Genomic DNA, 16,806 nt, shown 5'->3' on the forward strand with positions numbered 1-16,806 from the left:
ACCAGATGGTGCTGAGAACACCATGGTTTAAACAAGTACTCTGAACTGGATTGGGATTAAAACAGCAGATACCTGATCTATTACAATATGCCTGGATGGGATCATCCCTACAGGTTTTTAATACAGACACTGGTCGTTACATTCAAATTGTTCATTACGAGCAAGGCAAAGTATTACTGTTTGAGATGTAAAACAAAAAAAAAAATAGAAAAGCACAACATTGAAGGTGTATATAGTTTATTTTCTTCATATTTATATATTCACAAAAGTCATAAAATTGCAGACTATATTTCTTTATATAAACTGTACATGAAAGCAAAGGCACTATACACTGTAGTAGTAAGGAGATTTGATTCACCTCTCCTGTTTCTATTATATTAAATGAAATGAGGCTGACAACACACAACCACACCTCCTCACACACACGCACACACTCAACACACACGCGCACACACAACTTCAGCACCTCTGTAGTAGCAGAGGAATTAGTGATGGCATGTAAGTCAGGCTGTGAGTGGCATTAGACTGGATCACTATATTAGAATTCCCGACAGTAACCTTCCCACCATCAGTGCTACAATCCAGACGTCTTACTGTACATTTATTCCCACAAGTCTTCATATAGTATAAATTATAACAAACACATCAAAACTAAAAACAGACTGCTGGTGCGAGCTGGACACTGCCTGAACGATTCCTGACTCTGTGTTTAGAGGTATGGCAGCACAGCTCCTGCTACGAGGATATGTAGTGGAATGAATGCATGAAAAGAAAAACAGGACAAATTCAACACAAAACTTTGAGGAAAGAAGCATTGCAGTTCCACTATTCATTTACACTTCTTTACATTTTCAAAACGTGAACACAACAAATGGAATAAAAATATAGAGAGAAGGAAAGATATGCTACACGAGGCTGGTAAACCTCTGCTGACCTCTGTCCACATCCATCACTCCTCTCTTTCCTTGTACTGCCCTTTCCAGTGGACTAACACCTGTGGATCCATCCCTGTGTGTCTGGAGTCCAGTGAGAAAGGGAGTGTGACGTTTCCCCACATGCTTGTTCCATCTCATGCACTCAGTCCACAGCGATTATCGCCCCATCTGAAACACACCGACTCCCCAAACCCAGCTAGAACAATCCTTTAGCTTTCTTCACGTTCACCTGCTTCCAACCCGGCAGCGCCTCATAATCGCTCCTCGTCATCTCCAGTGCTTTCTGTAGGAACGGCACACGCACACAAAAACAAATTAATATCTGAGGAAATATTAATAGGTGATCGTAGAAAAACTCAGGGGTACAAGTGCAGTTGATCTAAAAACACACAGCCAAACTTTTTTTTATTTATTTATTTTTAAATTTATTTTTTTATTTTTTTATTTTTTTTAAACACACGGCCAAGCACAAAAAACGAACACACACAGACTAAATCTGGGATAAAAATCTTGAACTGTCTAAATAATGTTAAGGAGGAATTCCAGCAATTTTTTTAAATGGTTATGATTTGAACAGAATGCATCCAGAGTGGTACAAAGTGAAATGGTCTGTTCTAGAGAAACCCACAGTAAGAACTGTTGAGGTGAGGAGACCCAGATTACTGGTAGGATATCTTCATGATATAATTTTGGCCTAAAATGCAGTATTTTACAATCATGTCTCCGTCATGCAGAACATCTTGAATGTCATTCTTCTACAATTTGAAACTCCATGATAAATGAACCAACAGAAATGCTCCAATTTTTTTTTCTTTCATGAGCACAATAATACTAAACTGCTACAAGACATCAGTTTGTTTATTGGTGTTTTTTTTCAAATGGCTGTATTTTGGTAGACATTTCACCATGGTAAAGTAGTAGGTCTGTCAGTTGCTCTACAATAAACCATTTCATACAAAATCAATTTAAATTCCTTCATTTACATTTTAACCACTGAATTTTAGATATTTTGAATGTCTTTTTCAGTTTTGTTTATTCATCATTTATTTGAGACCTATATATATATATATATATATATATATATATATATATATATATATATATATATATATATATATATATATATAGAAAGTGAAATTTACATCATATTACATTCAAGAATTTCATGTTGGATGAGTCAAACTTTAATTTGCCAAAGTTGTATTTTGGAAAATAATTTCATATAATGATTCAAATGTATACATGCACATCAATAAAGTTGTGAATCGTACTGCTGGTCTATATCAAACACTGTGCTGAATGAGTTAGTTGTCTTTTATCCAAATGCAGATTTTAGTAATCACATTTTTTAAAGCAAAATTAAGATTAGAACTGGTGTTATACATAAACTAGATAAATGAGCATTAAAGATATACACAAATCAATATTTCGAGACAAGAAGTCACCCTTGATTAAAAAAAAAAAAAACATTAATAAACTGTGAGAAACACATGCATGAAAGCAAGAAAATGTGAGTCATCATTTGTGCCAAGTGAGAAACACACACACGCACGCACGCACACACATCTAGGTTACACAGTGAGGTGACACAAGCAAATGGTATTCTGGGTGATTTAAGCCAAACTTAAGGATTCTGTGGGAGTGGGAGAACGGGTCGCACCAGGGTTCTGTAAAACTCACCTTACCATAGGCCCCTACACCCTGAAGGTGAAAGGAAAATTTAACCTCTGTCAGATGCAAGACTATGCCACCACAGGAGAAAGAAGACAGAGAAAGAATGAGAGGAGAGGAAAAGATGTTACAGAAAGGTGAGGGAGAAGAAAGAAGGCAAGTCACGAGAAAGGAAAGAAGAGACAGACAGACAGAGAAAGATAAAGGCACACTGACTATTCGCAAAGACGCTTCAATGAAGAAAGACAACACATGACACACTTTCATCTTCACTGAAGCAGTAAGATCATTTTCATCAACAGAGCCACTCAAAGTCAAACTTCTTTTGTTAACCTGAGCAACAGCTGCTGTTTTAGAGTGGTCATTATTTAATTTAGGAAACAAAAGCTGTGACCTCACCTCAAAGTCTTCATCTGATAAGTAGATTTCAAGACGTAGAGGGTCGACACCTTCAGGAAGTGGCCGGGCCAGTAGATCAGCCAGTGGGTAGGAGGCCTTACACAGTCTGGTCAAGACATCTTCCACAAGAATGATCTGATTACATACTTCTGCTTCCTACAACATGGCAGAAAATAAAGAGAAGGTAATAGATTCATTTATTCATTTATTTTTCATCACTGTATGTGCATGGAAAAAAAGACTGGTTATCTGCAAGAATGATTCCTGAAAACGGGAGTTGACCTTCTATGTCAGGGTTGTCAAACCCTTGTCACGCAAGGCCTTAGTCCAGAAAAGTTTGGTATTTTTTCTGCTCAAACCCACATAATTCAACTCTGCAGCTAGTGTGGTTAAATGGGCATGTCTAAGTAGGAATATTCGCAGGTTATGCTGGCATAAAGCCTTCCAGGACTCAAGCTGGACATTCTGTATACAAATAAAACATATTGAAGCTCATAAGACTTCTAAAGCATCTATTAGTTGGCCGGGTTGTTTCAATTTACTATTACTTAGACAAAGATCAGCTTAGATTGGAGAAGTAATTTAAGCAGAAATGGTTCATCCATCCACCAGGATTCAGTGTGCCGTTTTCTCTGATGTAAAACTGCGCCAGACAGTTTTACAGAGTCTCTAAATGACCATGTCGGGCAATTTTTGATAAAAATTTAGAATTGTTAGGATTTTGCTGTTTGTGTGTAAAACCTTCTCTGTGATCTCTGCAATGTCCTCTCTGTGCTCCCAGCAGGGGAACATGTTGGTGAAGGTAAGAGGCTCCAGGCCAGCATGGATCAGGTAGGCTTTTGGAGGCTTCTTCTCATTCTTTTCTGTGTAAACACACACAAACATAGAAGGCAATGCTTGATTGTGAATTTCATGGTTTACTCTTTCAATCTGATAATTCAGCTGCACAGTGAAAGGCAGGTCATGACTGGGAATTGGTGGTATTATTCTAAAATGGAACAAAAACATTTCAATTTAACTTTATTAGGAACACTAGCACACTGACTATTTCATGAAATTACACTGTGGTGAAGTACATTACATTGTGGTGAACAGAAAAGCATCTCATAAATGTACAACACATCTAACCTTGAGGCAGAAAGCTGAGGCTGCAGTTGACACAGACACATCAAAACTAGAAAGTTAAAAACTGGAAAAACAGCCTGGTAGCTTAATCTGATACATTTCTGCAAAGGCACGCAGATGGTAGGGTCAGAATTTGGCGGCAACAGCTTAAATCCATGGACTGAACAAATCTGACAAATCTGGTAGGAACTGCATAAAGCAAACATGTCAACTGCTTCCAACATCTTACCACAAAACAATAAAGGCAGACCAGACCCAGTATTAGTGTAGTGTTCCTAATAAAGTTCTAGTTAAGTGTGTCTTCATAGTTACAACTACATACAACTACATTTATTTAGCACTACTGCATGTTTATCTGGCGGTTACCTCTGCAGTAATGGAGCACTGTTTCCATGGCACATTTCCTGTCTGAGTCCCAGCGGATACGGGCGGAACCGGCGTTCTCACTGTCCTGAGGCCACCAGCCCTGCCACAGGTACACTTCATGATGATTATCGACCAAAAACAGAGCTATAAAGAAAAACACAACAGAAATAACATCACTGTCCCACCACACGCACGTCATCAGCAGGAGACTGGCTTTGATTAGACAAATGACACCCGAAAAGTCAACAGTCCTTGGCATCCAAGAATCCCACTGTTACTACTGTTTGTCTAAAGGTTACGGAGACCCTGAGCTTGTCAGTAGTGGTACGTGTGGTGTGTTGTACAATACCTGGCTGAGCTGCAGTGTATAAGTCCTCCTGATGGAAAGGCATTGAAGTGACCAGGTTCGGCTCTCTGGACGGACAGATAAACTCCACAGCAGTAAACTCTCCCGATGTACTGCTCAGCTGATACAGCCGTGGTGTGAAATTGAACTTTCCGAGGTCTGAAATGCAAAGTAAGACACTGTTACTTGGCAACATACATATACGCATTTTCTGTTTTACAGATTTTTTTTTTTTCCTCTTCTACTGACCATGGATCATGCAGTCATATGCTTTCCGGTCCCGCCTGCCAAGAGCTTCCCAGAAGCCCACTGGTTCTGTCCCTTCATCACACTCCAGAATGGTAACTTTACTGCTGCTGTGAAGCCCTGCCTCCAAAGGACACCTAGAAACATATTCCCATCATATTAAATTGTGTGCATATGCATTCAAAAGCCATGAACAACCTTAGTCATATATTTACAAACTTCATTTTGTTTACATGTTTATTGTTTTTACTCACTGCTCTTTGATTTTGTTGGCAGCAGTGCGGCCCACGTCACGTGTGTGCATTTGGGCCTTGCAACCGTGCCAGAGGTACATGCTGGCTTTGGGGATATTCAGCAAAATCATAGAGGTCCGAGAGCGAAGGCTGCTGCAGTGACACACCACCTCCAGCAGGTGGCCTTCAATTGGCTTCTCTCCTCGAACACAGTACAACCGCCAGTCATCTACAGCACACAGAAACAAACGCTTACTAGGGTTGTCATCAGGAGTATTAAAAAGAAAAATGAATAAATAAATAATTAAATAATAATAATTTTAAAAAAAATTATGTTTGGACAGGGTGGTACTGGGGCCTAATTACAGTTACTAGTCCTTGCACGGACAAATTAACATACTGTACTTATGGGCAGTTTCATTTTGAACTGATAAATGTGGCTGACACAGTTGCACAACTGTTCAGCATGAGAAAAAATTCCCATATTTTTGTTTCTAATAATTATGTCCCTCTTTGACTGTAACTATGAAAAAGTACAAATATAGAATTTTAACACCAGCATAAAATACAAATCCTACCATAAGGAAGCTGGGTTTTCTAACCCTGGTTGTCACAACACTAGAATTCTTCCTTTTCTCCCAAAACCAAGTGCAATATCAAACTGATAGATACCAGAATGATACTAATGTAAAAACAAACACACAAACAAATCAATAAATTACTAGTCTTCTGAACATCGAATGCTCTACCTGAAGTCTGAACCTCAAAGAATAGCAGTACATTGTTACTGCTTTATTAATCAGTATATTAGCACAAGTTTTATAACAACTTTGTTGGTTGTTTCTAGGAGCATGCACAATTTGATTAGCCCACAGGCCAAAAGCAACATCAATGTAGTGAATTTCTATTCAGAAAAAGAATTGAATGTATTGAAAGTTACATTCAAGTTCATTCAATTTCCTCCCATGTTGTAGAACTGAAAAAATACTTTTTCAACTTTCAGTGCAACACTATTTATAAGGACTCAAGTAGCATGTATAAAATGAGAGGAATCACAAGGTTGTTAAGCCTTACAAAGGCTTATTGCCATAATCCAGGCCCATGAAATTGTCCAAACACCCAGCTCTAGTTTAAACAAGGGCATTCCAGTGTTGATCAGATGTGTGCTTGTATGGTGAAGCTAAACACACACAGCATAAGCAGCATGAATATTTGTTTTCTTTTTGTACTGTGAAAGCAGCTCAGTGGAACGCTGTCAGTTGTTCACTGCAATGCATGAGCTGCTGAAAAAAACAACAGCACACGACAGTATCCGTATCAGCCAGAGCTTTCCTGTTTCCATTTTCGATAAGCCATAACTGACCGATAGGAAACTGGAATTTCACTTTTTTCTATATGGATAAAAGCATTGGGACACACTATTCATCGTTTCTTCTAAAGTCAAGGGTATTTTTTATAAAGGATAGGCTTTTTTTTTTTTTTGCTAGATTTGTGAAGTCAGGATGCTGGATGATCACCACGCCACCTCATCCCCAACTCCTCCTAAAAGTATTAGGTGGGGGACAATTATTCCAGAAAAAACAGTTCCACTTCTCCACAGTGCAATGGTGTGGGGCTTTATACCTCAAGCCCACTCCTGGCATTAGGCATGGTGCAAACAAATTCATGTTTATCTATGAGAATCTATTTTCTATTCTACTGGCAATACTTCTCAACTGGGACTCGACTTGAAGCTGTTTGTGTATTTGCAGCAACAAGTGCAGCTTCACGTAGCTAAATGCATTTGGTAGAAGGGGTGTCCATAAAAATGTGTATGTCACCTTTATTGTGTGAAATATAGGCAGAGATATATATTGTTAAACAGAACCAACCTTAGGATAACAGAGAAAGAAAGAGTGTAGCATACTCTGAGAATTGTCCTCCTCTTCTTCCCTTTTTCCTGCGTGAATAATCATCCCTCCATTAAAACACTGCAGGAAGCAGGGGGGCTCCTTCCCTTGCTGTACCTGGACCTGAAACACACACAGTTTTCATTAACATGCGTTCAAAATATAGCCCGAGTGTTGGTGCTGTGGCCCATCTGGACCTTTGTTTGTAATAAAGGCTTTCTGAGGTTAATAAGCCCCAGAATAAAACAGTAAGACTTTACCTGTGCTCCTCTCTCCTCATCCAGCTCCACAGTCATCAGGGCTGATGTTCCCTTTTCACTCACTGTGGAGTTGCGACCCTGCCAGAAGAAATATGCACACTTCTCTTTCCCTGGGCCCACAACCCGTTCCGAATGAAACCTCTTCCCAACTGTGGACACACGACAGAAAGGGATCCGCTTGCTTGTGACACATTAGCTTAGCAGTTTTAAATCACCCTGACAGATGATCACTTACATGAACTGATCTTGTCTGACATTACAAAACAAATACACAAATGTGTGACTTTATGAAACATTTAGGACAGGCACAGACGAATATGAAGAATTGGAAAACAAGGAAGAAGAGATCAATCACCTGCTGTGCTGACCATGTACTTCCATTTAACCACGTATGTGTCTCCTTCATGGAACTGCCCAATGCTCTGTTTGGGAAGACGACTGCAGCAGGAAAAACACACAACACACATTCACTTTCACCCCATATTCTGCCAGTTCTGTCAGCTGTAAAACAAGGTCTCAGGAGATGTGCAAACTGCTACACAGTTAGCTAGACAGAGCTGATCAAACGAAGCATCAGAGTGCATCTCAGGAGAGATCAGTTCTGTACCTGTAGTCAAACTCCAGAATATGCCACACATCCACAGACAGAGTGCTGATCTCAAAGCCCCGCCCATCCTCCCCGTCCACCAATCCGCAACCACGACCCACATTCCCTCCATCTAGAATGGTCCGTACAGGGGCTTGCGACAAAGGCAACATCAGAGAGGCATCATATGGCCGGCATTCAGCACTCTGCCCTTCCTACAGGAGGGGAAAAAGAAAAGAATAGAAAATGTATATTATTTATTTATCTCTCAACAGCGGTGAGTACTTTCATTCTTATTAATTACTACCAATACAGCCAGTTAGCTATGCAAGATAAATTTATTCAGTACAGTATAATCATTCACACAGTACCTTGTCTTCAATGTCATGTGTGTTGCCATTCTTCTTTGCAGCCTTCTTGGAGTCGCTCCAGTCTAGAAACTTTTCCCTAAACAGTGTGGTTTCATTGTGCTGGGTCAGCCTACCAAACACAGCCCAGTCTGGCCGACCCTGTCCTTTCCTAACACACGGACACATGGCATAAATAGGCAAAGTGTATGTGGACAGGTATACCCAAAAAAAAAAAAAAAAAAAAAAAAAAAAAAAAAAAAAAAAGACACAGGCAAACAGGAGAGCAAGAGCATGTTTTGAATGTACATGGCCTTGTGTTTCAAACCCTGGCATGACTACCTAAGCCTTTGTTTATGAACACTGAGTTTCCTGGCAGCAATCCTGACAGGAGCAATGAGTTTATCATTGAGTACACGATCTCATGACAAAAACAAAGCACAGCTATACCAGCAGAATTCACAAAGCCCTTTGATACCAAAATATCTGTATGAAACATTTACCACAATACCACTATACAGGGGAAATCCAGCTATATAGGGAAGTTGTAATATATGGAAGCAGTGCTAATGTGTGTGCACACCTGGGTATAAGTGAGTTGCACTCTCCTGGGTCAAGAGGGTTGATATCGCAGGTCGTGTAGTCAAAGGTGCCATTCCACAAGTGCTTTGCCAGCTGAAAGGCCACTTTCCTCTGTGCTAATGTCACCTCTTTACCATGCCACACATACACTTCACTGCCAAAATCAAACACCAGCACCTGTGTGCACACATATACACACACAAAGCACAACTTAACTCACAGAAGCTATAGTTCGTATATAGAGACATTTATCCACATTGCCACGGTCATGAAGTCTTACATGTCCAAAAGACGAAAGGGAGGAAGGAAGAAAGGAAAAGGAAAAACAAACAAACAAACAAAACAAAACCCAACAATTCTTAACTTTAATGAAACTTAATGTTAGTATATTGTATTCCATCATTTCATTTGGCCCAGTCATCACAAATCTAGATCTAAAATCTAGTTAATGCAATAATGTTTTATTCTAGAGAAACTGAAATATAAGGTTTTAATATAATGTAATAATGTATAAATTCCATACAGATCAATTAAAAATGCATAAAATCAGATCAGAAATTGAAACCACATAACCTCAAAAAACTAAATAAATGTATAATTACTTTTTAAAAATATATATAGCTTATTACAGTTTAAATGTTTCTAAAATAACTAAAATTATTTCTAGAACACCACAAAAATTATTCATTACAATCATTTCCAAACAGCTGTAAAATCAGTGTGACCGTACCTCTGTGGAGTTGAGCATTGAGCAGCGAGGCACTCTGCCCCAGTAATCATCATCAGGTACCAGCTTGTCTTCCTGCAGCCTATAGACACAGTTTGTCTCCACTATGGCTGTCTCATAGAACTCGTCCTCCTCAGGAGTTCCTGCAGCTGTGATAACAGAGAACCCTTGTTAAGTTTCCAATACTGCCCTCAGACCAGCCTCTGCCAAACAAAATCCAGTTGAAAAAAAGGCCTGAATCCTAGATCCTTATGGTTAAACACATACCCCAGGTTATTATGGTCCCACAACCTCGTACCCATCCCCAGACTGTTTGTCCATACATATGAATTTCTGACCTATTCTCTAGTACATATAATCTACGCTTAGAGAGGTTACAGCTAAGCCACTAACAGAAGGTCAGGACTGTAGGTAATAATGAGATGTCTTGCCTTGGTAACTTGCTTGCCCTCCCAGAACCTTCCAAAATTCCTTGGCTGCAGGGCTGTGGGTGTTAATACCCTCCTCTACGGTCTGCACATATGAGGCTCTACAGCCCAGGTCATGTTTGGTCTGTATGAAGGTTGCCAACTCTGCAGCCTGTAGTGAGGATAGGGCAGCGTTAAAACAACAACAAAAAAGAGAAACCAGAAATAAGAGAAGAGTGGAAATCCAGAAGTGTTTTTCAAAAGGTTTTCAAACAATGTTTAGGTCTACATCTATGTCTACAATTCCTCAGAAATTATGTTTCCAAGGTCACAAGTATTGTAATAGATGACTATTAAGGTAATATATTCAATGGGTTTAATAATAAGTATTAACAGTTAAGTACAATGTACTTTATTACAGAGTACATCCATTTTTACAAGCTGAAAAGTAACTGGGCAATTTCAACAGTCAGGTGTGGCCCATTCTCTCATTACCCACAGACAAATTAAGGACATAAAAGATTTGATCAATTACAAGTGTTGAATCTGGATTGGACGTTTACCACATCATCTGTCAAACATGATGGAGGCATGTGTATGTATGGCTGGCTGGCTGGCTATGGAACTGGGCCCCTGGTGTTTACTGATTATGTGGCTGTTGACTGAATCTAAGCAGAAAGCATTGTGCTACTTCTGTCAAATGTTGGAAAACTGAGAATTATAAAAATGGATATTTTTATAAAACCTTTTGAACTAAGACTGAAAGTCTACACTTCAATCACATGCCAACTGCTTCATTTCAAAACCACTGATATGGTGAACAGAGGCAACTGTGCAAATTCTTATGGACCAAATGGTACACGCCATGTTACACAAAGTCGAAAAAAAAAGAAAAAAAGGCAGCAGTGACATTTTTAGCAGCATGTGGAATTCTATTTTACATTATTGCACAAATGTAGGTCACATTTATCTCTATACAAGGTTCAATGACCCCTCTGGTGTAGAATGACAGACAGGTTTAGACTATGTGACGGATGTTCACTTCTCGATATGTTTCCTGTCTTTTACAACTGGCTTTTGGTTTCCGGTGTTTGATGTCAAAACAGCCCTGTGGTTCATTTTGCTGACTTCCTGCACGTGGAGGACTTGTCAAACACAAATATAAAGACAAGACATTTAAAAGATGCACCAAGTAATTTTTAACACGTTGGTGTCCTTTATTGGTTTACTGGCATGCTGCTGACTAGTACAGTCTGTACTGCTGTGAGACAGTTCATGTTAGTGCATGGTACTATCTATTAAATTAAAAGAGTTAAAAATTATAAATGGATTTTTATATATAAATATATATATATATATATATATATTTATAATAATAATAATAATAATTATATATATATATATATATATATATTTCCCCCCCCATCATGGGATTGGCATATTTTAATGAGTGTACATGCAGCCCTATCTGGGGACTTTAGTGGACAGTTTATTTCATCATTGATGGCTCTTATTGTTTACATCATCATAAGAAAACCTTGTTTCACGGCACAGAATGCCACAAATGTGTGTGTGTCTGTCAGAAAACACTCACTTTAGCCTTCTCAATAACATTGGCAAACTCCCCAACCCAGATGAAGCAGTAGTGGGGTGTAACCAGGAGGAAGCAATCTCCACTGTTTAGTGAGGATGATCTTGGCTCAACAAGCCTGGTCTGAACATGCCGTCGACCTGGTTAATAAGAACAAAACAAACAAACCAACAAAGACATTCAGACTTTAGTTCATCTTCAGGCAACATCTCACTGATTGTAGGGAGACAGAGAAACCAGCAAAATTCACATATGCACACACTCCATATGAGGACTAGCCTTCCACCGGCACAATCAATCTACTTACACTACTTACAAAAACAGCTTCTCCACAAAGTGCTACACTTGCTAAAGTAAACTCACTGTCATACTCAACCTTTCAATACAAAGAGAGTGTTTATTACAGTGGGGACTAAACTTGATATCTTTGAGTTCTGTGATCAAACATTCTGTTAAGTAAGACTGCTGTATCTTCTAATGGACTGGGTAAGCACCTCAAGCAACTGCAGAGACTGTAAAATCACTGACCTTTGACCTGCATGAGCATGGTGCTCTTGTATGGCATAGCACTGCTGTGGGAGCTCTGCTCGGTGATGTTGACACTGCGCAGACTGACACTGCTGAAATTCTCCTTGCTTGCCAAGCCTGCCAGAGCGACTGCTGAGAAACCACTGCTCTTACTCACTGAAAGAGAGGGCGAGAAAGACAGATACTTTGTGGAAGTCTGAGATTTTGTGGAATGACAGTATTGCTGCTCAGAATGCTGTGAAAAAACAGTGTTGCATGATGCTTAGAAAACATGACCAAAACTACACACATGTAAACACCTTATTCTTTCACCATAAAAGCCACAGCACTATATAATATTAGTAGGAATGACTGATGCTTAACTACCAATGACTCATCACTAATATTTATAAATTCCATCATAAAAAGGCCTCTACCAAAAGCCTGAGCCAATGAGGCTGCATGGTCATCATTTCAGTCTTTAGATATTTGTGCATGGGGAAAAACAGAATAGACAAGTCTGCTTCCCAGCCCCTCCTCAGTCACTCACTCTTTTCCTGTTTGATCCTCTTGCTCTCCAGCATGCCAATGTTGAGTCTCTGCTCTGTGTATTCATGTCTGATGTCTTCTCTCGAGGCCAGGAGCTTCAGAGGGTTTCTGGAGGACTGCACGTTCCGGGCTGGACGCACTGCCCGCTTGTGCTGCACCATTGCTGAAGTCAGCCTGGCCAAGTCAAAGGTCAGGAGAGGCAAGAGTTTAACATCTTCTGCTTTTATGACAGCACAGAAATACAACAGCTCACATGATATCCTGGGTTCAATAAAGACTGGCTTACAGCTGTAGCATACCAGCATTACTATGAGGTCCAGAACATAAACACTCAAGATATCTAATAGATATTTAATAGCCTTCTTCAAAAGTGTTTTCCCTCATTTTTAGTACAAAATTGTCCTGTCTTGGCAAAAAGCTGTTTTTTTTTTTTTTTTTGGTTAATGATGTTCAGGTTAGGGTGTTAGTGTTAGTCGTTTTATGTGCAGGGACGGATTTGACTGTTGGGACAAAAATTTAAATCTACATATTTAAAAAAATCTATATATTTTTCCAGCTTGGAAATGCTTTTTGTGGTCATCTTTTACAGCAATGCCGGCTCATTACTGTCCATACTGGGCTTTTGCTCAGTCTTTCAAGAGCTGTCTGACTAGTCCTAAAGAGTCAATGAATGCTAATAAGCAAGTCCTGAGACAACCAAGAGGGTGTCCAAACTTTTGCACATGCCACATTTTGTTCCCATTTCCTTTATGTCCACAAAGGATTGCTTCCGACAACTTCTGATAGGTAGAACTGTGTATGTGTAAAGCTGCAAAAAAATTACTTACTTGGGCATTTGCGCACCAAAGATGGCATCAAAGTCATCGCTGATTTCCACTTTGCCGGTGACGTTGGCGAGCTCCTCTGTGTGCCTGTAGAACTTATCGAAGCACTCATCATCCAGGGTCATAACTTCCTTCACGGTCTTCTCTGTGACCGTAAGTGTTGTTTCCTGAAGACCCTCCACTGAATTACCAAGAGAATTAATTAATAACATAACATTTTCACCCTTCATTTATGGAAGACTGCTTTTGTAGCAGCCTGTGCAGGCTTACTTTTACTGTTGAGCCGGCCCAGGAAGGACTCCAGCTTGTCGAGCTTCCTGTCTGACTCAACTTTCATGTCTTGTCTGACTTCAATCTCTACAGAAAGATTAAAAATAACACATTTGTTGATAGAATGGGTACAAAATTAACATGACATATAAATCTATAAAAATTATGAAGTTATTAAATCAACATTCTGTTTTGTCATACAGTTCAGTCCATCATAAGAAAAAAAAAAACTCTTATAGCACCATTAACAACAACAACAAATAAACAACTACAAAGGTAATGGGATCAAATCAAACAGTTCCTTATGATAAAATATTCAACACCTCAACATAGGTGCAGAATTCACTCTGACCAGACACACACACAGACACACACACAGACACACACACAGACACACACACACAGACACATAGACAAACACAGGCACTATACTAGGGCAGTGGGGGCTCAGCGGTTAGAGCACAAGGCCATTGATAACCCTCTCTGCGCCCCGCCCGGGCATGCTTACGATCACTGTGTGATCACAAGTGGGTTTACTGCATGGATGGCTTAAACACCGAGGCCAAATTATGGTTGTCTAGTTTTGTATAACCACTAACATATATGCACACACAGCACATCACAATACTACATGAAACAGCTTCTTGTGAACCTGCAATGTCCTTCGTTTCTTTTTAAAAGAAAAAGGAAAAACACATCAGTTTTTAAATCATCAAACTCTTTATTGTATATTACAACATCATCCTTCTGACTATGAAGCAGAGCAGGATTCATGTGTAGTCCCTTACCTTCCTGGGGTTTGCTGATGGTATTCTTGTTTTTAGAGGAAGTAGGAGTCAGTGTGGGATTTGAGAGCGCTGTGGGGGCTGCCAGACCTGGAACACAGTCAGCCCAAAATCCATATGATTTGACTGTCTTATCCTGCTGCTTTTGTCAACAGTCACATCAATAAATACAAGGGTACCACCTTCATTGGTGGCAGTACATGCCAATGCTGTAGCACCACCTCTACCACGCTTATCAAGTGAGATGGTATGCTTTGGATCATGACCAGTCCCTGCTCTATTATTCCAATACAAATTGATCTTGGTCTCATCTGTCCACGAGATATGGTTCTAGTGGCACTAATCTGGCTTCCTGTTTTTGAGGCTTACCAGTGGGAAAACTTACTTGTGGTAAAACCTCTGTATTTACTGTTTTTTTTGAAGACTGACATAGATGCATCTTCCTCTTGAAGGATATTCTTGATCTGGACAACTGTTGTGAAGGGAGTTGTCTTCACCAGAAAATCATTCTTTACTCAATTCGGATGTAAATTCAGCCATATAAAAGCTGAAGGTCTGCGCTTGAGCTCATATTTTCTTTAATTTTATTTAACATTATTTAATTTAAACTTCAGTATGCTGTGGAAGCCAGATACAGCAACTTTGTCAACATCCAGACACTTCGAACTAAATGAATTGACCTTTTTTGACCATCCGACCAGCTACGGTAAACTGGGTGGAGTCATTGGCAGCACCATAGCCTTTAACCTTCCAGGCATCCTCTTGGGCTGTGATGAGCTGCTTGCGCTCCTGGATGGACATCTCAATGTGCCCTGTCTGGTGACTCTCCACCACCTCATTTCCCATCCTCTGGACAACCAAAGAAAAGACAGAAGACAAAGACAAATTCAACAAAGAGTTTAATGACAATCACATATTTCTTGCGTTGATTAATGTCTCAGATGAATTTTCATTTAAGGAAAAACAAAAAGCTACAAGTTAAAGCAACTTTTGAAATGTTTTTAAATCTTATGGAGTAAACAAAATTCCACAGGACCATAAATCTGCAGCTTTCTTCTAAACACTTTCACAAACCTACAGCCTGCTATAAACACAGGGTGTTACAAAGTCAAATTCTGAAATCTCCATTAATCCATCAGGCACCATTTTAAAACTGGGGATGCAGCACATTCCCATGTAGGACAGAAACTAACTAGTAGTTCATTTGAAAGAGCAATCAGGACACACACAACCTAATATAACAATCCCCATGGTGAAGGAACAATTAACTGCCTTATTGCAATGCCTATGTGTCTGTGTGTGTACTAGAGAATGACATGGGGCACCTTGCGTCTCCAGGGGTGAAGATCATTCACCTGCACGGGCAGGGGTTTGGCCTTTATGAGAGGGTGGGGGTAAGGGACAGGAAAAGAGAGGGGTGAGAAAAGAATGGTAAGAGAAGACGACAGATGAAAGGCACAGGGAAAGCAACACCAGGACACATTCCATCATTCTGAGGTTTTATCCACACACATCTGCACAACACACAGCTGTTCAGTCTGTATGTTTTTACTGTGGCTCTTGACAAATAGGACACACATTTGTCAAGAATGTAAAATCGGTTTATTTTTCTTGGGCCGAATGAACATGTAAAACATCCTGTAGTAACTGTTCTGGTAGAGATTTAAGTAATAGTAAACTAAACTGTAGGATACTAAACAAAACTACAGGCAAAAGCTACCAACACAGAACCACATCATGCTATCATTTTAGTTTCAAATGCCCATGCATTTAAAGGACTGAAGACCAAGTTGTTTTAGAGAAGTCTGAGGAGAATGTGGGTCAAAGTTTAAGAAGATGAAGCAATTAATCAAGTCTACAGCTTTGTTGAAAAACAAAGCAGGTATCAGAGTGAGTACTGAACAGTACAGGATTTAAATAGCTATTGAAAATAAGTAGAAAAGGAAAAGGTGTTAGTTTCAACAGTGGGGTTGAGGGAAAGCAGGGAACTGGGGTGTGTACTGCAGTGTGTACATTAATAGCCTATCCATCTTTCTGCCACACAGCGGAGAAAGCCAGATAAACCTAAATGAAATCAGCAATGCATTGGGGTATCAAACCACAGACGGCACAAACATTATCTAATAATACGGGTCACACAACAACCTCTAATATAAAATAC

General features: G+C 39.6%; 1 protein-coding gene across 11 annotated transcripts in view; it reads right to left on the minus strand.

Annotated features, from left to right (window-relative positions):
- Positions 1-220: 220 nt before the first annotated feature.
- Positions 221-16,806, minus strand: part of svila (supervillin a) — a 316,503-nt gene continuing 299,917 nt past the window's right edge. For 8 of the 11 annotated variants that reach the window (XM_072667084.1, XM_072667079.1, XM_072667081.1 and 5 more), the window contains 24 exons: positions 15,971-16,021; positions 15,326-15,494; positions 14,649-14,735; positions 13,861-13,947; positions 13,594-13,771; positions 12,768-12,940; positions 12,239-12,394; positions 11,714-11,850; positions 10,144-10,291; positions 9,716-9,861; positions 8,987-9,162; positions 8,428-8,575; positions 8,078-8,271; positions 7,826-7,908; positions 7,471-7,619; positions 7,228-7,333; positions 5,343-5,550; positions 5,092-5,225; positions 4,846-5,001; positions 4,497-4,640; positions 3,747-3,868; positions 3,006-3,161; positions 2,616-2,636; positions 221-1,218 (listed from right to left, as the gene is read on the minus strand). In XM_072667084.1, coding sequence (XP_072523185.1) covers positions 1,132-1,218; positions 2,616-2,636; positions 3,006-3,161; positions 3,747-3,868; positions 4,497-4,640; positions 4,846-5,001; positions 5,092-5,225; positions 5,343-5,550; positions 7,228-7,333; positions 7,471-7,619; positions 7,826-7,908; positions 8,078-8,271; positions 8,428-8,575; positions 8,987-9,162; positions 9,716-9,861; positions 10,144-10,291; positions 11,714-11,850; positions 12,239-12,394; positions 12,768-12,940; positions 13,594-13,771; positions 13,861-13,947; positions 14,649-14,735; positions 15,326-15,494; positions 15,971-16,021 — 3,216 coding nt within the window. In that variant the 3' untranslated portion in view covers positions 221-1,131. The remainder of the gene's footprint in view (positions 1,219-2,615; positions 2,637-3,005; positions 3,162-3,746; positions 3,869-4,496; positions 4,641-4,845; positions 5,002-5,091; positions 5,226-5,342; positions 5,551-7,227; positions 7,334-7,470; positions 7,620-7,825; positions 7,909-8,077; positions 8,272-8,427; positions 8,576-8,986; positions 9,163-9,715; positions 9,862-10,143; positions 10,292-11,713; positions 11,851-12,238; positions 12,395-12,767; positions 12,941-13,593; positions 13,772-13,860; positions 13,948-14,648; positions 14,736-15,325; positions 15,495-15,970; positions 16,022-16,806) is intronic. The other 3 variants (XM_072667080.1, XM_072667083.1, XM_072667077.1) reach the window with 2 other exon arrangements.

The sequence above is a fragment of the Salminus brasiliensis genome, chromosome 22 (genome assembly GCF_030463535.1).
Source record: "Salminus brasiliensis chromosome 22, fSalBra1.hap2, whole genome shotgun sequence".
Lineage (NCBI taxonomy): Eukaryota > Metazoa > Chordata > Actinopteri > Characiformes > Bryconidae > Salminus > Salminus brasiliensis.